Raw genomic sequence first — 24,401 nt, forward strand, 5'->3', positions numbered from 1 at the left:
TGAAGGTTTTATGGAAAATAAAGACAATGTGAACATGTTCTATGCAAAAGGCCAAAATAAGAATGTGCTCTCACGCACACAATTAAATAAAAAAAAAAATTCCTCACACACATACAGACATCCACTCCTACTAGACAGCAAGGTTTTAGCAGCAATGATAGATATTAATAATCCAAACAGTAGGTACATCCTCAGAAGCCTACCTGCTGGAACACTGATACTTTGGTGAAATTTACACACACAGTATTTCACAGAAAGGAAAGGAACTGCTTCATAACATATGCAGTCCTGTATTAAAAGGGAATGTTGTCATATCCAACAGATACTGGTGCTATGGTCCATAAATGGGGGGGGGGTCATGCCATTATGGTGAAGGTAGCAGGTAGAGGGGTAAATAAAGTCCTCCCACTACCATTAAACAAAGCAGCATCAGCTACAACTGTTCTGTTGGATGAAATCAGGTACAGAAACAGGGTAAACACAACCTGCAATACAAGGGGTACAGGATGCATTATAGGGTATAAACAATAATACTGTTCCCTGCCCATCCCAGAAAGTCATGGAATAGCAGTCAGCAGGATACATCACCAACAGAGGCCAGCACCACATGACAGATCACAGAGCTGCTAAAACATTTCAAACAGGAATATTTTCCCTAAGGCGGGTGTGAAGTCTTTTAATGCCAGATGAGAATGTGATTAGAGTGACCATCCTATCGCCCAAGAAAACCTCTAAGGCATACAAGCCTCATCAGTCCTTATCATAGATGGCAACTTCCCCAACCCAAACTAAATAGGAAGATATACTCCATCCATGGCTATGTGATGGCACCTCACATGGCAGTCTTGGCATGTGATCACCCTTATGTCCCAAATGTCTTGTCTGTGGGATCAGTGAAGTCTTCAATATGCTCTACACAGTGGCAGATAGAGATAAAATCCCCTCAGTATCACAATGTTTAATAACTGAATTTGAAAAGCCTGCATTCACAAATATTAAAAAGGAACTTCCAGCAATTAAGACATAACTGTCTCCAAAGGTATCACTACCTTTGGAATTCATTGAACATAACTACCTATGTGAATGGTCAGGGAGAAAACAGATTTTATTCACTGTCAAATGGCATATGCTACCACGTACTTGGGTACATTTTGTAGCACTAACACTTTGCTTGAACATGGGTACTCTAGCAGGAATGCCACTAAGGCATGGCATCAATAACTGTGTGGTATCTACATGCCTAAGAAAAACAACATAAATGGTCTCCATCTGGCTTTTGGCATAAGAGCATTAGTCCATGCCATACCTCTCAACTTCTTTGCTCAAGAATTCTGGATAAATCAAAAATAATGGGGAGACAAAAGGCCAGAATCGGTGATGATTTTTAAATATTAATTGAAAAGTTAATAGAACAGGTTTTGCATCAACATGCATTTTCTGAACAATAAAAACTATGAAACTCTTAATTCCTAGCATTACTGACAGACTTTAATCCTCACTTGAATTATCAGAAAATCAAAGATTTTATGATGGACAGGACAAAAATATGAGGCAAAATCAGGGGTGTTCTACAAAACAAGGGGCAATTGTGATGTATGGTTCCCTTAGAAAAAGAAAACATGCCACAACAGATTTCCTATGATCTCTAGCTCACACTCCTCGTGTAGGAATCCTTCAGTGACACCTACAGTCAGTTACTTCCTGCACATATCATTGTTGGTAAACAAATGCCTGGTATTCGTTGCATTAGACATTTTAGTCTGCAACCCACTTATGTGAACTGTACGTGCAGTACTGCAAGTCTTTTCTTGACAATTCCCAGTATCACATACATACCCGACATTAGCTTGGTGATGTCAGTGGGTTGTCACTGGGGCATATCCTGATGTGCAGCACACACACATGGGTTGTGTGTGTGTGCCAGCATACTAACAAGCAACTTTACTGTCTGGAGCAAACAAACAAACAAGATACAATGACGGTTTTCACTAAGACAGTCATTAATCATCATTATTCACACGTCACGTATATTCATTGTGTGTTTGCATTTCTGTGGCTTCACTTTTCTACATTTTTCACTTTTGTTTCAGATCACTGACACTTCACAATAGTATCATTCATAATGAAAACAGGAAGCCAAAATATAGTACAACAGTCTCCACCACTTGCTGTTACCTGCTCTCTGCAAAGTTCCAACATGGCACTGCATTTCACAAGGCACCACATCTCTCCAAGAAATGACACACAGACATGGAAGACATCTGCCCATTTGCCAACTGTCAGGGTAAGAATGAAGAGACCTCCCATCCTAACAACGACTGTCTGGTAGGTCATCTGTTCACTGGGGTTCAGTCGTTGCTCTTCTGTAAGGACAGAAAATGACAGACAGACATCCATTACTACTTCACACACACGGAGAGAAAATGACATACAGACATCCATTAATACTTCACAGCAGCAAGTTGAAAATGTTCTGTGGCATCAGAAGACAACACAACATTATTCAAAGAATGTATTACAAAACTACAGTCAAAACATTATTTTAAGTTCTACAATCAAATTTTGGTTATGACAATATAGCATTTTTCATATGTTGGCTGAAGGCATGGAAGTCTACCTGCCCACTGCACTTCATACACCCTTTCATAGCAGTTGACTTTGGAATAACAGTCCTTTACTTACTTCCTTTAGTGGAAAGCGGTCACTATTTAAAAATTGTAGCTTCAGAATGACTCAGGAGCTTGGCTTCACACATTATGCAACTGGAGGTTATAGGAACTGCATCCAAGTCTAAGTTTTATGTCATTTACATCTCACTCCTAACGCTGCTCAACATTACAATGCATACAAAAATGAAATGTTCCTCATCTTTACTTTGAGGCAGAGATGTGTGTGTGTGTGTGTGTGTGTGTGTGTGTGTGTGTGTGTGTACATATGACACACACACAAACACATATAAATACACACATGACCTAGTAAAATATAGTCTGCATTATGTACATCAAACACACACACATCACATCAAAATGAATGCAGCTTTTTATGCTGAATGCAACTTATTTTTTTATTATATGCATTGTTTTATTACAAAAATACTATCTAGACTTTTTTATTGAAGATGATCCATGCTATTCATAAAGGACATTGACAGTGAAATGTATTCATTTATTCAAAGGATTTTTCATGAATGAAATTAATGGCAGTTCTAACTACATCTACAAATTGGTAACTGACAAACCTACTTACTGTTCACTGTAAATTAAAGCTGTCCTTTACCACACTACTTAACTCTCCTAAGAACCACCTACATTTCAGCAGATTATTGCATACAGTATATAATGGGACTCTATTCTCCATTCATAAAGAAATGATGAAACACTGGCAAATACCACAATTCATTCATTAATTCTATAGTTATGAATGGATAACATTCTTTAAAAAATATAATCTTGGTGCACAAAACCTACTCCGCGTGTCCACCTTTTTTTTTTTAGTCCTCAACAGGCAATACATGGGAAAACTTCTGGAGTTAGCCAAACAGAAAATCCTCAGCTCTGTACCAATCAAATGTCCCTGATTTTGACTCAAATTTTACCTCTGTCCCACTTAATACCTCTTAAAACTGGTGACTTTTGGAGGGAGGTGGTGAATTGCACTTGATAAATAATGACAATAAGAGTTATAGACTTATTTTACTTTGGAAAATGTGTCTTAATTCACATTGTCTTATTCTGTCAATTAATGGTACTAATATTTTAAAAGTGTCCCTGATTTTTTCTGGATTTGTACCCGATTCTGTTGAAATTTGTCCCAGACTGGTTGAGAGCTAAGCACAGTTCAGTCTACTTCTGCAAGTAAACGGTGAATCAATATCCCAGAAAAAACAGCATCAAAAAAGCCAGTTGGTTACTAATGACTTTGTACTGAGCCATGAATTTCCTAGTACCAAAGATCAATTTAAAATTAAACACTCGCCTCTTCTCCACTCTTCATTTTAAACTTATAATTTTCCCTAATCTTCATTTAGTCTTATCTTCATTCGATCTTAATAGCCAAGTTTGAACCACTTTCTACAGGGCACCCAAATTTATCAAGTTCATCCAGCAAAATGTACTGCTGTCTCTCTCTCAGAAAATTAGAAATCTTAGATTATCTGAAGCCAGTTTAGTAGTTACTACTAGAAGTTACAATAAAACCGATGATGGGCTGTTTTCCACTTATACCTCTAATGTGGAATAGTTCATCTGTCATGGCTAGCTCCCCCTGATAAAAGAGAAATCCCTGGTTATCTTTCTTAAGCCTTTATTCATAAGGATGGTACAGCAGTTAGCATTGTCCCCTTACAGCAAGAGGTTCTCTGGTCCGAGTCTCGTCTGGGGTGCCTTCAGTGCAGAGTCTGCATGTCCTCCCTGCATTCGTGTGGGTTTCCTCCAGGTACTATGGTTTCCTCCCCACGTTACAAAGACATGCATCTGGAGCATTTCTCCCAGGGCCTCTACTGAAAATTGGCTTTGTTCCAAGCTGAACTTTCCCGGTAAACAAATGTAAAATGGATAAATAAAATAAATAAACCATGAGACATGCAGTTCTTCTATCATACAGCCAACAGACTCCTGAAACATAACACTGTAGATTTCTGCAAAGACCATTTACTATTAATGTTTACAGTTTTTAAAGAAATATGCATGGCCTGCTATAGTTTCTCCACTGGTGTCAGAGAAACAATGAGGAATTTATCACAGACAGCATCATTTTACAAAGGTGTTGTGCATCAAGAATTACTAGTGACCAAGTGTCTTGGTCACCAAGAAGAACCTTTGCGTTTTGTAACTTGCTAAATAGATTGTTGGGTTACAGCTTATGCAATCAAGGAGTGTGGGGGGTGCAGTTTGTATAACAGTACTGGTCATTTCTTCTGTTTCTTCCTACTTAAGTATCAGGCTATGACGGCACAGCTTTTACATGAGAAGCACACAAGCCCTACTGCAACAATGTTTTGTATTTTAAAGAATTGTGTAGGAGAAGTTGTCATTAAATTGTTGAATCTGGTTTGTGTTGCCATTTGTTTGAGTGATCACTCAGTTTATGATTAGTGGGAAATACATGTTGATTCTCTCAGTAAATTGCCTAAAGTCTATCCCTTCCATTTTCTTTTACTAATGGAATGATCTCTCGGACATGGATAAGTTCCCTCAGAAAACAGGAACTCACAATCAGTCAAGTGGAGGAGGAAGAATATAAGCAGGTCTGCATTTCTAGTAATAATTTTAAATCGAGTTGCTGGCTACTGAGACTTGTCTGCATATATCAACTGGACACAAGCTGATTTAAGTATATTTTTCTGCACTTAAATAAGATTTGAGTCAGTAACTATTGTGTGTCTTTGATGCAGTAAATATTGTGTCTCTGAATCTCTGCAGTTAGTTCCCCACCCCACCCTCTCTGTTTCTTGTTGTGGTGTTAATCTTGGTGGCTTTGGAATTGCCTGCCCCTGCTGTAAATCTCTTTTTGCACACTCCTCCTGGACCCATCTCAGTTGCTCACTCAGCTGAGTACATTGAGATCATATTATGATTTTGGATACTCTTACCAGTCCCATCTCCTCTGCGGTGTAGAGAGAGAGCACTTGGGAAGGGCATTCCCCTATAGTATCTTAATCTGCTCTGTTTCCTCCGTCTTTTTTTTGCACTTCATCTGCCTTACTGTATTTGTGTTTCTTCCTACTTTATTACCTTATTTTGCTTTTGCCTCTTTTAAAAGTACTCAACTGAATTTATTCTGCTGCCTTTATTACTGCTTGTTAGTAGCCTGATTAAAGTGCAACTGTTATTCTAAGGCCCTTGGTTTAAGCACTTGGGCTTCAAACCAGTTGTTTTACATTAAGAAGGTTTGTGGACTGCACTGTTGTGGCAGGACAGGTAGCGTACATCCTTCCAAGTTGGGAACTGCTGATTGAAGGCTCAGTGTCTGTTATTCTAAAAGTGTATTAGTTCTGGGTTAAGGACTTTTGCTTCAAGCCAGTTATTTTACATTAACAAGGTTTGTGGTCTGCACTCTTGTGGGAGAAGAGGCTAGATTCTGCCCTTCTGAGCTGGGAATTTCTGGTTAAAGGTTTATTGTGCATGCTTACTTGAACTGTTTCTTTCTGAAATCAGTACGCCTTGTTTGCTGTAGCATAGACTAGATTCAGGTCGGCTGGATCTAGCTTTGTTTGTATAACTTGTGCACTGATCCAGGCTGTCTTTTTTGGAGAAGGTTTCTCTGTACCCTAGTGGCAGGACTGTGCAGTTAGAACTTGTCTGATTGAAGACTGCCAGAACAGGGCTCAGTTTTAAGCTTTTTAACTGGTTAATTGGGTAAAATGTTGTTTTGATTGTATCTGCTATATATATATATATATATATATATATATATATATATATATATATATATATATATATATATATATATATATATATATATATATATATATATATATATATATATATATATATCTGAACTAGTATAGTCCAGTTTTCTGAAAAAAAATTATGTACTTGTTTCCCGCCTTTCTGAACTAGTTTAGTCCAGTTTTCAGGTTATTGCTGAATCCAGGGCTGTGTTACAAGTTTCTGTGTTGCCATTACCTTACTCGGATAGAAGGAAGTTTCTCTGTTCACCTGTGAGAGAGAGGAGCTTTGAGCAGCCTATCTGTCCCTGGAGGAGTGGTTTCAGCCCAAAAGTTAGTAGTTTATTGGCCATTTTGGGCTAATTTCTATCTCTTTCACTTCCCTGCTATAAAAACCCAATTTGCATAGTTTTTACACTTGTATTCCGCTCAGCAAGTGCCTTCCAGGTGTTCTGCAGAGTCTACAGCAGCAGAGAGACAAAACAGTGACTTTGGAGTGATTAAGTATCACTTTTCTGCTTTTCTTGCTGTCTTAACTAATTCCGCCTAAAACGCCAGTTTTCTTAGCAAATCCGTGATTTAAAAAGTTTATTGTATACAACTCCATACAGCTCCATGTGGTGGCCTACAGAGTGATGCAGGCAACAGAGAGACCCAAGAGAGACTTTTCCAGATTTAAGTATTTTGTTCTCTTTTTTTTTTTTTTGCTCTGACTGCCTTTTCCCACCTAAAAAGCGAATTTCTAACTGATCTGTGCTTTAAAAAGTTTAGATTGCATTTGCCTTCTACTTTTTACAGTTTTTGTACTTGTTTTATATAAATTTAAGTCGTTTTTTTATTGTATAACTGTTGTAGGCTACACACTAAAGTGCACTAGCCTGTTTATAGCATTTACAGTGTTTTCTGTGTATTTTTCTGCTGTTTCCTGAAAAATCAAAAAAATATTCTCTTTTCCTGCCTTTGCTGAACTAGATTAGTCCAGATTTCAGGTTTTGCTGAATTCCAGACTGTGGTATAGTTTCCTGTGTTGCCCATATCCTTACTTGGATAGGAGGAAGCTTCTCTGTTCACCAGTGAGAGTGGGGAGCTTTGAGTAGCCTATCTGTCCCTGGAGGAATGGTCTCAGCCCTGAAACTAGTAGTTTATTGGCTGTTGTTTTGGGTCAATTCCTATCTCTTTCAGTTTCCTTGCCTTAAAACCCGCATTTGCACTATTTTGCGCATAGTGCAGCGCCACTTAAACGGGTTTAAACTATTCCCGGCTCCACAAAGTGTGCTCTTCACTTTTTCCCCTAGAACTGTTTGAAATCTCAAAGTAAGCACTCTATTTTCATTCTAAAGCCCTGCAGTTGCTCGTATAAGTAATCTTATAAGTAAGCACTAATAAACTAAAGTACTACACCCTCTTATACTCCCTTTAAGTACTTGGCTCCCTATTGGTCCTTTTTGATCAGTCAAAAAGTAGTTTATTTATTTATTTATTTTACATTTGTTAACCGAGCTAGTCTAGCTGGATTAATGTCCATTTTCAGTAGAGGCCCGGGGAGAAAAGCTCCACAGTAAGACATAATTTTACAAACATAGTTGTACAGAGGGTGCATTTAACAGACAGACTGTAGTACATAACATTTTCATAAAAGTCTAAAACTACTAGTAGCATCAACAGGAAAAAGTACATTAGATTCTTCTTTTAAACATCCATCCATCATAGTGGTAATGAGAATCCAAGATTAAAAGAGAAGTAAAGAAACAGTAAGAGAATATATTGTTATAGATAGCAGGAGAAAGGAAAAGGCATGGAACAAAAAGGATTAGTCAGGGTTAGAACAAGGGCAGAGCCACTGGGAGTAAAGCCATGATTTTATATGCTTCTTGAAAGTAGGTAAAGAGGTAATAGTCATAAGTTAACTTGGAAGTTTGTTCCAGATGGCTGCAGTCCAGTTGGAGAACAGACTATCCCCAGCTTTGTTGTTGGATTTGCTGGAGGCAGCTAGTAGTTTGGGAAGAGATGTTTTTATATGGGGTAATAAGGGAACAGAGTATAGTGGTATTAGTGGGCTGATGAAAGATTTTGTGGGTAATGGTCAGTTGCAGAAGTCGTATATGATTTTGTAATTCTAGCCAGCTTAGCTGTTTGAGATTAGAGCAATGGTGGGTACGAAATGGGGCTCCTGTTGCAAATCTGGCTATGTTACGGTAAGCTGTTGCTAGTTTGTTGAGGTTACTTTTAGTTAGGTTTGTATAGATTGGAGAGGCATAAAATAGGGTAGAGAGGAGGTGGGTTTGTGCTAAATTACTTCTGGCTGAGGGAGTGAGGAAGGGTTTAAGTCTGTAGAGAGATCCAAGTTTTCTATTGATTGATTTGATAGTTAATATGGGAATCAAGGTTGAGGTTGTGGTCTATTGTGACACCAAGAAATTTGGTCGTAGGATCAGGGGATATTATGGTGCCATTGTTAGAGGATATAGTGAAGGAGAGAGAGGATGACTTATGTGATGGAGCGAATAGTAATAGTTTAGTCTTTTTTGGATTCAGTAAGAGGCAATATTGTTGGAACCAGTTTTTGGCTGCTGTGAAAGCTTTTTGAGTGATATTTTGGAGGTCATTTATGGAAGAAGCCGAGCATATCAGTGTTGAATCATCGGCATATTGAATACAGGTTGATTGAGGAAGGGACTTATTTAGGTTGTTTATGAAAATAGAAAAGAGGAGAGGTCCAAGTATTGAGCCTTGTGGTACACCTATTTTGATAGGAAGAAGAGATAAGTGATTTTCCCATAGCACTGCTTGTTGTCTATTATTTAAGTAGGAATAGAACCACTGGATAGCCTGAGAGTCCAAAGCAAGAGATTTCAAGATGCTAAGTAAGAGAGTGTGGTTGACCATATCAAAGGCTTTAGAGAGGTCTAAGAATAGAGCAGAGGACAGTAAGTTGTTATTCCGATTTCTATTAATATGGTCAGTGAAAGACAAGAGCGCAGTAGTAGTACTGTGATGAGGTCTAAAACCATGCTGACTGTCTTCTAGGAGATTGTTTTGGAGGAGGTGATTAAGTAATTGCCTATGTATACATTTTCCATGATTTTTGCTAAAGGGGAAAGTAAGGCTATGGGACGGAAGTTAGAGAGGTCATTTAAGTTGCCACCCTTATGTAATGGGATGATATGAGAGACTTTCCAAAGGATTGGGATACAGCCTTCTGTTATGGTACGATTGATTAAAATAGAGACAGGGAGGGCCAAGTGGTTTGGCTGCAATCTGTAGGTATTCGGCTGGAATGAGGTCAGCTGAAGGGGTACAAGGTTTTAGCTTGGTAAGTAATTTATGAATGAGATCTGTTGAGACTGGTTGTAGTTTAAATGAGGGGGGATTATTGTTTAGGGAGTTGGGTGCTTGCGTGGATGGTGTGGATAGGGATTAAGCTAGGGAAGTAACAGTATCTTTGAAAAATGAGTTAAATACATCAGCAATTTGAATTAGGGAAGTCTGAGTGAGGTTTGAGGGTGTAGGTGTTTTGGAGTTACCTGGGTGCAGTAATTTGTTGATACCTCTCCAGAATTTTTGGGGGTTTTGATGTTGTGCGCATTGGACTTTTGAGTAGTAATTTCTTTTATCAGTGACTATCAGTTCCTTTGTTTCATTTCTAAGTTGTTTAAAGGTCACATGGTCAGCTGGGTTTTTGGTAGCTCTCCATTTGTCCCATGTTCTATTTCTAAGTAACATTTTTTGTTTGGTTTCTTTGGATAGCCAAGGAGCAGGCTTTGTTTTGGTTCTTGTTACTCTTGTAGGGGCATGGTGGTCAAGGATTTGAAGGAATTTATTGTTAAAGTATGAGACAGCTTCATCTAGAGGCAAATATTTCAGAGGAGACCAGTTGCAAGCTTTTAGCTCTAATAGGAAGTTGTCTATGTTGAAGTTAGTTTTGTTCCTGTTAGTTCTGAGTTGCGTATTAGTGGAGATGGGGCTTTTTTGTCGGTTAAGTGATTTGATGGTCACTGATATTATCAGGTAGTGTACCTGTGATATAACACATAGGGTTAGTGTTAACTAGGATCCAGTCCAGGATACTCTGTTTGGAACTGGTTTTATTTATTGGTAATAGTCTGAGTAAAGCCATAGAGGTTGATGTGAGAGGTTGGAAATTGGGAAATACAACAGTTCCAATCAATATTAAAGTCACCTAATAGTATGGTTTCCTGAGGGAAAGAGGTTGAGAGCCAGCTCAGTAGGTTTTCTTCCTTATACTATTCTGGCATGTCCAAAAGTCAGTTTCGGGTTTACTCTCCAGTCCATCTGGTGAATCTGGGAATCTTGAGGCAATGTTACAACTGTCTTATGTACACAGACCACCCTCTCCTCCTCCCAACAAGCTCAAATATATGAGAGAGATGCAACTATATAGCCAAACTGGAGGCTGAGCTCTCTCAACCCAGTACTGGCGCAGTCAGTCAGGAGGAGAAGATAACCACACACACCACAAATCCAGTCTCACATAGACCTATCGCAACAGCAAACCAAACACAAACTCACAAAACATACTCAGAGGCTCTAAATAAAAATCTACCTAAGCAGCAGAGACCTCCAAAGCAGACATCCAAGCAACCGCTACCCCACAACAATACCCACGTATCACATAGTTCACAAAGTCAGTGTGCCACACAGTCACAGCCCTTAAGGCTAAACAACACACCTAATACACTTGTAATAGGTGACTCTATCGTCAGACACACTGACGTCTGACTCACCAGGCTGAACAAGACGGTCACTGTAAGCTGCCTGTCGAGTGCCAGGATCCACCACATAACACAAGTGCTCAGGTCACTCCAAAGCAAGTACAAATATGACTCCGTCATTGTCCATGCTGGTGTGAATGACCTGAGACGTACCTCCCTGGACTACATGAAGAGAGACAGAGAAGCTCTCTGATCATGTAGCCCAGGCCGGTATGACCCTGACCTTGAGTAGCATCTTACCCTCACCAAGAATGATGCCACAGTATAAAGACAAAATTATTAATTTTAACAATTGGCTAAAGTATTGGTGTCATTTAATGGGGATCCAGTGTCTGTCAGCCTGGGTGACATGCTCGACAAGCCACGTTGCTTCGCTAGGGACGGCTTACACCTGTCACCCCTGGGCTTTCGAATACTGGCTAAGGCTCTTGCCACCCCCATAGTGCCTTTTTTAGGCAAGGCTCAAAAGACAAACCCACCTCCATAGACAACACAAGCAAAAAGAAACTAAGGGTAATGCTGCTCAATGTCAGAAGTCTAAACCTCAAGATGCACGCACTCGAGGCTCTTCTCAGTATGGAGAATATTGATATCTGTGCAGTAACAGAAACCTGGTTCAAGGCTCCCGAGAGCACCCCAGCACTACCAGGTTATACCTCATACCATGCTTTTTGACCCCAAAACTCGGACCAAACCACAAAAGGAGGGGGAGTATCCATATTCATCAAAGATACCCACATATCCGGTTAGTGGCACTGCACAAAGCATCGGAGACCATCCATGTGCAACTAAAGTACAGTTGTGTACACCTACCATAAATGTAGATGTTCGAGTGTCTTCACTGTTGCAGTCATGACTGCAGGGGTTCCCCCTGCCGGCAGGCAGCCCTCGGTCAGCCAGAATCCCAAAGTCTGGGTCCGGCATCGGCTGTTCAACCCTGCTCCCTGACGTCAGAGCACCAGAAGTATAAAGCTGACAGCCGACGCCATCTTCTCCAGTTTTTCTTGCCCCAGATGTCAGGAGTCCCAAAATGAAAATGGTCCCAAAACCTTTGCAAATACACCTCAGAAGAAAGGTGAAAAAAGGAACCACACAAAAGTAAAAATAAGAGGGGACAGGAGGGAGACTGCAACAGTGAAGACACTCGAACATCTACATTTATGGTAGGTGTACACAACTGTACTATGTTCATCGTGTTTCACTGTTGCAGTCATGGTAGAATCCCAAAGCTGAAAGAAAGGGAGGTGGTCATAAAGAAGGAGGGCGGCTAAAGGCCCTGCAAGACTGCAGAGGCAAAGCCTGCCCTAGACTTAGAGGAGAGGCAAATTGTAGTGCTTAGAAAGTGTGCACTGAACTCCAAGTTGCAGCTTCCAAAATGTCCTTGGTAGGAACTCCTGAGGAAGGCTGCAGAAGTGGCAGCAGCTCTGGTGGAATGAGTCCGTATGCTCCCTGGGATTTGCTTTCCATGGTGTGAATAACAAAATCTGATTCCATGAGCAATCCATTTAGAAATGGTTTGTTTAGAAATGGCTTTACCTTGGGAACTTGAAGCATAAGAAACAAACAATTGTTCTGATTTTCTGATGTCCTTGGTTCTGTTCAGGTAAAATGTACATCCAAGGAATGTAAGATCCTTTCCCCTTTATTTTGAGGAAAAAGGTTGGCAAGTGGATAGTTTGATTTAAAGCCACTTTGGAAACCACCTTAGGCATGAAAGTCGGATTAGTCCTCAAAGATACCCTGTCTTGATGAAAAATTAATATAAGGTTCCACCGCCATAAGAGCTTGTAACTCTGAAACTCTCCTGGCAGAGGTTAGTGCCAACAGGATAGCTGTCTTCCAAGATAAAAACTTGATGTCAGCAGAAGCGGCAGGCTCAAAAGGAGGCAAAGTTAGTTTTTCCAAAACATAACTGAGATCCCAAGCAGGAATAGGAGGAGATCTAGGAGGTCTTAAGTTCTTAGCTCCTCTGAGGAACTGTCTCATGAGCTGGTGGGAAAAGATGGGAGGGTCTGAATTATAATGAGCAGAAATAGCAGCAGCATGGATCTTAATGGAAGAGAAAGAGAGACCCTTATGTAAGAGATCCGTCAAGTAAAGTAGAATTAAAGTAATGTTAGGAAGAAGAGGATCAGAATCCTGAGCCTGCATCCAGGAACAAAATCTTTTCCATTTTCCTGCATAAGATTTCCTAGTGCTAGGACGTCTGGTTTCTAAAATGACATCCATAACCTGCTTGGGTAGGAAAGAAGAAATCAAAGGCCCTGGATTAACCAGGCCACCAGGCTGAGAGTTCTGACATGAGAGTGTAGAACCTGACCCTGATGTTGGGACAGAAGGTTCAGAGACTGAGGTAAAATCCAAGGGGCCTCCAGGCATAGGTTTATTAGAGTTGGATACCAAAACTGCCAACAAGATTATCATCTTGGGTTTGTCCTGTTTTATCAATAAAACTCGTGGAAGAAGAGGTAGAGGCGAGGTTCCTCCAACTGAATGACAGGGCATCCACTTTCCAAGCCTCTCTGTGGAATGTCCTGGTGCAAAAATTCTGTAGCTGATGATTTAGATGGGATGCAAAGAGATCTATGTGAGGACATCCCCATACTGCTGTTATCATCCTGAATATTTTGGTGTCCAGCATCCACAGGTTTCTGCTCAAACTGTCTGCCAGTAAGTTTTGTTTCCCTGGTAGAAACTGAGCTTGAAGATCCAGATTGCAAGCTAGAGCTGTGTTCCATAAATCCATGGCTAGTCTGCCCTTGCTTGTTTATATACCACATAACTGTGGTGTTGTCTGTCCGTATTAGTAGTTGTCCTGGTTGTATGAGATTCCTGAAGGCCAATAGAGCTTTCTGAACAGCTAACATTTCCTTTAAGTTGATATGCAGGTGCTTCTGATCCTTTGTCCAAAGGCCCTGCAGACAATTGCCCTGATAATGGGCTCCCCAAGCATAATCCGAGGCATCCGTGGTTAGAATCTGAGAGGCAGGAAGTAGACGGAAGGGCTTCCCTTTGTTTAGAGCACATGCCCTAGACCACCAAAGAAATTCCTTTTGAAGGCAAGGAAGGACAGGAATCAGTATGTCCAAATTGTGGTAATGCTGAGACCATACACTTTTTAGGTACCACTGTATTTTCCTCATGTGTAGTCTTGCATATGGTACGAGAAGGATGCAGCAGGCCATGTACCCCAAAGCCTGCAGGAATTTCCTTGCAGATAGATGGGTTAGAGTTGCCAAGGCTTTGAAAGTTGATGCCAGCTGTAATTGGATGTCAGAAATGCCATCTGGGTTGTAGTGTTTAGAAGAGCACCCAGAAAAGTTATCTGTTGTGAAGGTGTCAAATTTGACTTTTTTATGTTTACAGAGAATCCCAGGAATTTGAGGAGGTTTTGTACAAAGTCTAGATGCTGGAGTAAGACATCCTTGCTGTCTGCCTGAATTAGACAATCGTCCAGATAAGGGTAAATTTGAATTCCCTTGAGTCTGCAGTAAGCTACTACTGGAGCCAGGCATTTGGTGAAGACCCTAGTGCCTCGATCCGCCTTGAACCTGAGGTATTTTCTGCGATCCTGCCTGATGGGAAGTAAATATGCCTCCTTTAAATCCAAAGTCACCATCCATGCATCTTTGGACAGCACTGGAAGTAACTGCTGTAGAGTAAGCATCTTGAATTTTGGAATCTCTAGAAAGGTGTTCAAGACCGACAGATCCATAATGGGTCTCCATGAATTTTGCTTTCTTGGGACTAGATAGAGCCTTGAGTAAAACCCTTTTCCCATCTCTGAAAGAGGTACCAGTTCTATGGCATTCATAGCCAAAAGAGCCTCCACCTGGTTTAAGGCCTCCGTCCATTGATGTTTTGGAAGGTCTGGCCATCAAATGGAATTTGTAACCTCTTAAAATCACATCCAAAACCCATTTGTCCTGGGTTATTTTAGTCCAATTTTGGGCTTCCAGGCAAGGCAGCCCAACAGATCATTGAGTTTGTTTGAAGCAGTCCATTGCCTTGGTCTATAAGCAGCTTGTGTTTGAGGTATCTACCCCTTTGAGGCCTGTCTGAAGAGGGAAAGGACCAGTTTTTGATAATCTAGGAGGCTGTACTTGTAAGAAATCTTTAACTGTTTGCATGGATTTCTCCATCTTTTAATCACCTCTTCAGCTTTAGATCCAAACAAAACATTATGCTGAACAGGAGCATCCAATAATTTAGCCTTTACTTGTTCAGGTAAATTTTGTTCCTTTAGCCATGCATGTCTTCTAATGACTGTGCCAGAGGAAGCATCCAAGGCATCAAATCCACAGTGTAAAACATGCTTCCCAACTTGTTCAGTGGCATGCAATAAAGTCATGTAATTCCTTATCCTCTGCACAGGCAGAAATGGAAGTAAATTTCTGTTTTAATACAGACAAGAGAAATTGCTGATATTTAAGCATATGAAACTGACCGTTTAAAGCCCTAATGGACAAAGTAGCAGAAGTGTACACCTTTTTGCCCCATCTTTCCAAAGCTCGAGAATCCTTTTCAGTAGGAATAGGATTTTTGGCAGGACCCTTAGAAATGGTTTCAGGGTCAGCAGAAGGGTTCTTGTATAAAAATTGATGAGAATCAGGCACCCTGTAGTATCTATCAGGCTTAAGAGGAGAAGGAGGAAAAGAATCAGGTGTTAAATTAGCTTCTGAAAAGCATCATCCACAATATCCAAAACAGGGGGAATAGCCAGGAGTCTATGTTGAAGAAGAAAATCCCTCAGTCTTTTCTTGGATTCTGAATACTCCTGTCCCTCCCAGTGAAAATGTTCCCTCATTTCATGCAGAGTTTCCCCAAAGAAAAATTCTCAGGAGAAGCTGAAGGAATAGATTCTTATCAGAATCCTCATAAGGAGGAAAATAATATTCCTGATCAGAAGAAGAAACTGAGGAAACAGAAGCCTGATCAGAGGAATCATAATAAACATCCTGCCTTGGCCTTTTGTCTGGAGGGATGAGAACCCCTAATCATTGTAAGTAAATCCTCCGCCATCTTGAGTAACTGTTTCTGTGACTTGGGAGCCGGTTCAGAAGAGGCCTGTGTTGAGGTCTTTGATTTAGAAGGAGTCTTTGCCTTTGTCTTTGGCTTTGCCTTTACTTGAAGCTGAGTAGGCCTGGCACAGCGGCTCGGACCCATCCTCCTGCAACAGAGATATTTAAAGGCCTGGTTGGCTCCTCATGTTCTGAAATGTCCAACCTGAAGCTGGCTCCACATGTGCACTATCATCAGATTTGGACCTCGGAGGCCTGTCTATCTTTGCGACACTTGTGAACTCCGGTAGATGGCGACATTTTGTAGTTGTAATGAAAAGCAAAATATTACGTTGATTGAATCTAGCACAAAACCAACAACTAGCTTGGTCAGGGCCCAAGCAAGGAATACAGCAGTGAAAATCCTTATGAGGTATTTGCTTCCCATGAAATACAATTATTAACAAAGTTTGCTTTGAGTGGAGAAGAAAGTCGAGTCAACCGACTGGCACTAGCGAACTGCTATCACCGCACGGCAAGAAAGACTGGAGAAGATAGCGTCGGCTGTCAGCTTTATACTCCTGGCGCTCTGACGTCAGGGAGCAGGGTTGAACAGACTTTGGGATTCTGGCTGCCTGCCGGCAGGGGAGAACCCCTACAGTCATGACTGCAACAGTGAAACACGATGAACATCAGTGGGCAAATTGTAGCCTGCAACACAAGAAACCACCCTCCCAAACTCAGGAACCCCACTCAGCTTTCCTGAGAACACTGGAGAATATGAAGGTCTCTCCAAACACCATTATATTGGGTGACTTCAACTACCCAATCATAGACTGGGAGCACTACTCAAGCCTCAACACCCTCGCCAAATGGTTCCTAGAATTTATAAACTCAAATACTATGGAACAACTGGTCACCACTCCCAAAAGAGGGAAAAACATATTGGACCCGATTACCAACATGGGGACTCTATGTTCCATACCAGAGGTATAACCCTCATTGTAAGATCTGACCATAAATTAATCTCAATGGACATCCATATCCCGTCCCCACCCCCAGCCAGGGAAACCAGGGTGAAGAACTTCCCAAAAGCAAACTACACTTCTCAAAACCGAGGTGGAATCCTTCAAAGCCCCCGGGCCAGTGGAAAATATGGCCCAAACCGCAGAATCCTTTACAAACGCATTCTATGGACACCTACAGGAATGCATGGATCGTGCTATCCCAAATAAAACCAAGACTCGCTCCTCCAAAGGCAGGAGACCTGTCTGGTGGACCCCAGCCATAAATAAGCTATACAACAGAAGGAGGAAGCTACTACATGATAGAGCAAAATCCCAAAAAGGGAAGGCATCTCTGATCAATACTAGCAAGAAACTACGATCCCTCATAAAATCATCTAAGGCCAGCTTCGAAAGAAAAATTGCACAAGACGCTAAAGATAATCACAAGGCCTTCTTTAGTTATGTCAGGAACCTGGGTGGCAACTCCCAGATATGCTCAGAGTTGCAAAATGACAAAAAATACACTGAACCCACAGACATTGCCAACATCCTGGCAGACCGGTTCAGTGCAAACTTTTCCCCCCCAAAAGAGCAAATGTCTATCCCAACAGAGTGTAGCCTCCCGGACATCACAGATGCACAGGTGAGAACTGCCCTCTCCAAAGTAAAAAAAACCAGCATCAATGGGACCAGACGGTGTCCCAGGCTGCGTCTGACACGAGCTCCAAGAAGAACTGAACCCTCACAAAGTCACTGTTCAGTCTCAGCCTTACTACAGGATATGTACCCAAGGAATGGTGTACAGCAACAGTGGTCCCACTCCACAAAGGTGGTGCCACAACGGACCCCGGAAACTATCGCCCTATAAGCCAGACTAGCCTGGTCTGCAAACCTATGGAGCGTATCATCATGGAACTCCTAAGCAAAGACATCGGGAATCTCCAAACACTGGATCCTACCCAATTGGGCTTTGTTAAGAGCAGATCTTGCCTCTTGAACCTGGTTTGAAACGGTCACCAAGGCCATAGATGAACGGAAGGTAGTCCACACAGCCTACCTGGACCTCGCAAAAGCCTTCAACACAATACCCCACTCGGGCAAAATAAATAAGCTCACCAGCTTAAATATCAACCCCTATGTCACAAGATGGGTTGCAAACTGGCTCATGGATAGAACCCACATGGTCAGAACTGCAGGTGCCATGTCAGACTCTAAACCAGTTACAAGTGGCATCCCACAAGGCTCAGTCCTGGGACCTCTCTTGTTTGGTATATATTTCTCTGAGGTACAGGCTAACATGGGAGGACTATGGCTGACCAAGTTTGCAGATGACTGCAAACTGGGTGCCATAATCTACTTGCCGACTGACACAAGCATCCTCCAAAAGGGTCTCACAGAGACAGATAACTGGTGCCAGAGCCATGGCCTAAAGCTAAATGCCAAAAAGTGCATAGTCATCCCCTTTGGGAAAAATAAAGTGTCCACAAATTACCACATAAGTGGTAATCCATTAAGTATGGAAGAAGTAATTAGGGATTTGGGGACCCAAGTAGATAGCAATCTCTCCTTTGACAATCACGTTGCCAAAGTGGCTAGAAAGACCTTCTATATAGCCCACCTTATCATGAAAGGGTTCACATCTAGATCAAGAGAGGCCATTGTGCCCCTCTAATCATCACTCATCAGGCCCATAATTGAATACAATGCCCCATTTGTGATGTACCTTACCAGACACCTGCAGCAACTGGAAAGACCCCAAAAGTACCTCACCAAGAGGATCAAGGGACTCAAACAGATGCCCTACGCAGTTAGGCTAAAGAAACTCCAGCTCTACTCAGTTGCTTACTGCCTACTCAGAGGCAATCTGTGCCTGATGTATAAAGCCATGTCCAACCCAGAATTAATGGACATGCTCCACCTCAGGAAATCCAAATCCCTTAGAGCTACACGCTCCAGGGACTTAAACCTCAGCACAGAAATAAATAGGACATGCTGGAGGGACAGATGCATATCCCAGAGGCTCCCCTCACTCTGGAATAAAATCCCAATCCATGTTAGGCAGAGCCCCTCAATGACCCTATTCAAGAGAAATCTTGACAAGTGGATGGGAGATCATAGGTTTACCCCTGGGATCTCTTCTGTGTCCCTACTTGACAGAGGCCTACTATACAGAGGCACAATCAACTAATCTAAAAGGGTGGCGAAAGCCAAACACACTCTGGCTAGGCTTATAAATGCCCTAGGGCAGACAGCCTACTATGAACCTATGAACCTATGCAGGGATCTTAAGTGCATTATCAGGAAGAGGAAGTCTGAATATAAAATGAAAGCAAGGTATTTCAAAGTATGGACCCAATACACCTGGAACCACAGTTCACGATAAAAAGGTTGTTTTAATATTGAAATGATGATAAAAACAAGTAAAGATAAGCGCTTTCATCTTCTTAATGAAAACATATTCAGACAATACCATATTTGAAAAATTGAGTCCATATGTACACCAATCTAGATCACATGAATGCCAAGCCACCAGTGATGTCATGCTTCCTTTGAGAGGATTTAAAGAGGATTTTTAGAAGATTTAAAGAGACATGCAGGTAGAAAACTGACATGAATTACAACAAAACTTACATGTGTTTCTGATTTTTTTACATACTAATAATGTACTGACAACATATTGCAGCCATCACCTTTCCAAGATTTCAGTTTTAAAATACAGGTGATGGATATTTGGTCATTCAGACCAGGCCAGTTGATGGCATTAAGTTTCAATTGCCAGCGAAGTTCAAGTTTTTCCATACCGAGTGCCCACAGGCCCCCTCTACCAACCAGAACAAATTCTTCTAAAATGAAAAATTTAAAAGTGTTGTCAGGGTATTCCATGGTATGTTTGGAAAGAGCATTGGGTATCCTTTTTGGTTCTAATATAAGTGCACTCATAAATTGTCATGGAGATGCCTTTCTGTCTTACCAACATAAAACCCTTCACAGTGCTGGCACTGAGCACAATAAATGACTTTAGTAGAATTACAATTAAAATATTTTTTGGGTCTAAACTGGACACCATTAATGACAAAAATTACCAGTTAAAATATACTTGCAATACAGGCAGCAGCCACATTTTGTCATACCAAAGTGCCTTTACTGTTGTACTGATTTCTTCTCAAATAAAGCATTGAGGTTTTGCCCCTTCTTATAAACAATGCTTGAAGCCAAAGCTACACGTTCTCTAACGTATTCATCATTTGCTAAAATACTCCAATTTTTAGTGTGTTTCTAATACAGTAGCTGTCCGGATGAAATACTGTAATAATGGAATTCGTATAATTATCATTCCTGTTGGTAATGTGGATGCTTGTGTACCCATAACCGAGGAGTTAATATGATCTTGCACTGTTGCCCCAAAAATGGGTACGAAGTGCTTCCTTTCAAATTTATTCATGACCGCGATCATTAATTCGTTAATAAAAGTAAGTGAATATCCACGTTTTGAAAACATGTCCTTTAACAGGTTGCAGTCATCCCAAAACCTTTCCTCCTCTGTGATTATTCGAGCAGCATGGATGAACTGGCCTTTGATGACCACTCTTCTGCAGCCGGGGATGTGCACTTGGGTAGTGGAGAAATTTGTTAGAGTAGGTTTCTTTCCGGTAAATTTCAGAAGTAAATCTTTTATTGATATTGTCCTTTATGAGCCATGTAATTCATGTCAGTTTTCTACTGCATCTCCCTTTAAATCTTCTAAACATCCTCTTTAAATCCTCCCACAGGAAGCATGACATCACTGGGGGCTTGGCATTCATGTGATCTAGATTGGTGTTTATATCAACTCAATTTTTCAAACATGGTTTTGCCAGAAGAAGTTTTCATTAAGACAACAAAAGCACTTATCTTTTCTTGTTTTTATCAGCATTTGAATATTAAAGCAACCTTTTTTTGTGAATTGTGGCTCCAGGTGTACTGTGTCCATACTTTTGAACTACCCTGGTTTGAAGTTTGTTCTTTGTGGATTATAAAATGAAGGCGGCCAACTCTGAAGGATACTTACAAGGCTTCTGTCAACTATATTAGTATTATAAGTAATTGTTGATAAGGCACCAAACTCAAAATGAATGTCACCACCTATTTTGCACAATGAATATGCTTAAAACCACTGTGTGCACATGTTCCTTAGTACAACCTGAAATGGGGGAAATCATGAAATGTACCATGGATATTATCATTTTCAGTTGCAACAAAGTTTGAGTTTATTCAACTGTTTGCAGAACTTAGGTGTGCTTTATAATTCACTGTTTGTCTGGAAGACTGAAAAGAAGTGTATGAGAAAGGAGGAGGAATTACTCTATGTTAACATGATTGGGGTGGTGGGTTGAATAGATTAACCACAACAGCATACTTACTGGAGCTGAAACGTACAGGTCTTTCTTGACTTACATAATCAGCACTACTAATAGAAAACTGATACAACACAAAGGCTGAGGTTGACTGACAGCTGAGATTTTTATATCACCTAAATGATTATTAGCATTGATTAGGGGAAAGTAATTGGATAAGTGAAGCAAGACAGTTTTTTCAAAACATTTTAGTCGAGGGCAGCAAAATTATGCTGTCATCTCCCTATGTAATTCCAAAGCACCTACATTATTTGGTAGGAAAAGGAGGTGATTGATCCAAGGTCAAAGTGGAGATTATGCCCTCATCTTGGAAGAAGAGAATATATATTTTTTATATATAGTCAGTATTACAATTTGGGAGATTTGCAGTCTGGGGGAGGGAAGGCGACAGTGATTAATGTCTTAGGAAGTGTGACAGCATCATAACTTGGGGAGAAAATTACATGTCATAGGTGTGTTCTAGGCTAATGGCCCCGGAGTCTTTACAAACCTAGCCCATAGGATTACCCTGGCTTCGTGCCACCCGACCTTAGTTCCCAGTGCCTCTGTTGAATAGAGCCACTGGAGTGATCCACGGGGTGAATTTTCCATTTCCCATCCACTCATCAAGATTTCTCTTGAAGAGGGCCAGTGTGGTGCTCTGTTTGACATGCATGGGCAGTCTCTGTGTTATAAACCTGTCCCTCCAGCACGTTCCGCTGATTGCGGTAATGAGGTTGTGGTCTCTGGCGTGTGTAGTGTGGAGGGACTGAGATTTCTTTAGATGAAAAGATAGTTATGACTGCAAGGAAAATGTGGGGTGGGGTGGGGGGGGGGGGTGATTCACATTTCCTAGAGTACTTTTGTTGGGAAGAGGCTGCAAAATGCATATGAAATACATAATCACAAGGGAGAATAAACAGTTTTGCAGAGAGGAGACAAAGACATTGCTGTGGAATGTGCGGGGCAACAAGCCCTGCTGAGTGGGAGAGGATTTTAAATCTCTTAAAGGAGCAGAGTTAAACTAGCTCTACTGCAGGCAACCTGCCTAACAGAGCAAGAGCATTGTACATTAAATAGTAAAATGTTTAGACCTCCTGATGCAGGATAATTATGAAACGGGCCACAAAAGAGAAGTCACTATACTAACAGAGAAGACTACATTTGGAAAGTGAAGGTCAAATAAAAGTTTTATAAACATTTAAAAACAGATCTGGATAACACTAATTCTAAGTTCAGAAAATATTGGAGTTGTTGTCTTAATGTAGAAAGAGAAAAAGACCATTGAAAATTGTTGCACAGATTGAACAGATCAGCAATCAAACTCAGAAAATTTAGAATCTGTACCTGGAAATGGTTGTATACGTACTTTTATACCCCCACAAGATTACACAGGATGTTTCCCAGAATTAGTCTAGAATGTTTGAGATGTAAAAGCAGGGTAAAGAGAGATTGAAATCCTATTTTTGGGAATGTACCATGCTAGATTATTTCATAGGAGGCTTGAGTGATATTGTGGAAGCGATAACAGAAGAAACAGTTAAGGCAGATAAAGAAATAATGTTCTTTGGCATGCCTAAGTTTAAGAATATAGACCTGGTAAGGGAATTTGCATTAATAATGATGACCATGGCCAAGAAAGCAATTAGCAGGAGACGGAAGGTGCAGTGACGCCTACAAATGAAGTAGTCCAAGCCCTAGTTGAGATTCCCATTCCAAAGGGCAAACAAAAGTATACATGGCTGAAGGGAAATGGAAAGAAAGATTTGTTACCATTACCTTGGGGAACCAGTTGTAAATAGTTTGGGATGGGGTTAGAGAGGAAACAGGTTGTGATCACACAGAGTTCAAATTTTTTCTTAGTTTATTATAGAGGTAAAATTCCTTCTGCTCTTCTAAGTGGTAGGGTGGACTTTGAATTTGAATTATAGCACTGTAGTTAAAAAGATCAGTATACTTAAAGAAATGATGTGTCAAATTAGTGAAATTACTAGCTGTGATGGAGCCTTTGTATATTGGTTAGTTTGGACTCAAATACCTACACTAATTGGCCTGTCACTGGTAACATAAGATTACATGAATATTCAAAGTTATTAACAGAGTTATTAAAAAAGCCATAGTAAGTGTCCTCGCTGACCAATTTGGTTCAATGTTTCTCCCTTCTGCACATCCCAATTTCCCTTCCACTAAATGTTTTAAAACTGTTCTTCCCATTATGACTATAAACCAGACTCTGGAAGCCATTACAAAGCTAAAATAATGCATAGGACCCAAATATATCATTTTTCATGCTACCCTGTTATTACCAGAAAGTACATAACTGCTGAACCTTTCCTTAAGCTTTGTCATTTTGACCCTCTCTGCAAGGTATGCAACACAGACATCACAACTGCTATTCGCCTAAGCTGAAAGTGAGATGTTTTAATTATTTTCTTATAAGTATATCACCAATATTATTTGTAAGATCATGCAGCAGACTTTAGTCAATTTCATTATTAACAGTGAAATGTGTAAGCAACAAATACTCCACCCTTGTCAGTAGGGTACTGTGAAAGTGAAGCTTTGTTTGTTTAATTTGATTGTTTTTTTCTGAAGGAGAACCTAATTCAACTACTGAGGGTCATTAAGTTTATGCCACTTATATTGATCATGCTAGGGCATTCAATAGGATTCCCCATGAAGACACCGCTGATAAACTTGCTAGCTTAAATATCAATTGCTATATTACTCGGTGAACTGCTAAATACTTATCCTCTGTTGACTGGGTTAGTCCCACTAGGACAGTGTCCCCCTTTCTAGGGAGACCCTCACATTACAATGGGAAATTTGGCCACGGCACTGGGGATCATCTTCTACTCTTCACAGTTGGTAGATGGTGCTGGATGGCTCCTACAGCAGCA

General features: G+C 40.7%; 1 protein-coding gene across 1 annotated transcript in view; it reads right to left on the minus strand.

The window, feature by feature from the left end:
• TMEM82 (transmembrane protein 82) overlaps positions 1–24,401 on the minus strand; it is a 245,701-nt gene that overhangs the window by 58,380 nt on the left and 162,920 nt on the right. The window contains exon 4 of the mRNA XM_044060453.1: positions 2,176–2,363. Coding sequence (XP_043916388.1) covers positions 2,176–2,363 — 188 coding nt within the window. The remainder of the gene's footprint in view (positions 1–2,175; positions 2,364–24,401) is intronic.

This window comes from Protopterus annectens, chromosome 2.part0, assembly GCF_019279795.1.
Source record: "Protopterus annectens isolate FY-2018-M chromosome 2.part0, PAN1.0, whole genome shotgun sequence".
Lineage (NCBI taxonomy): Eukaryota > Metazoa > Chordata > Ceratodontiformes > Protopteridae > Protopterus > Protopterus annectens.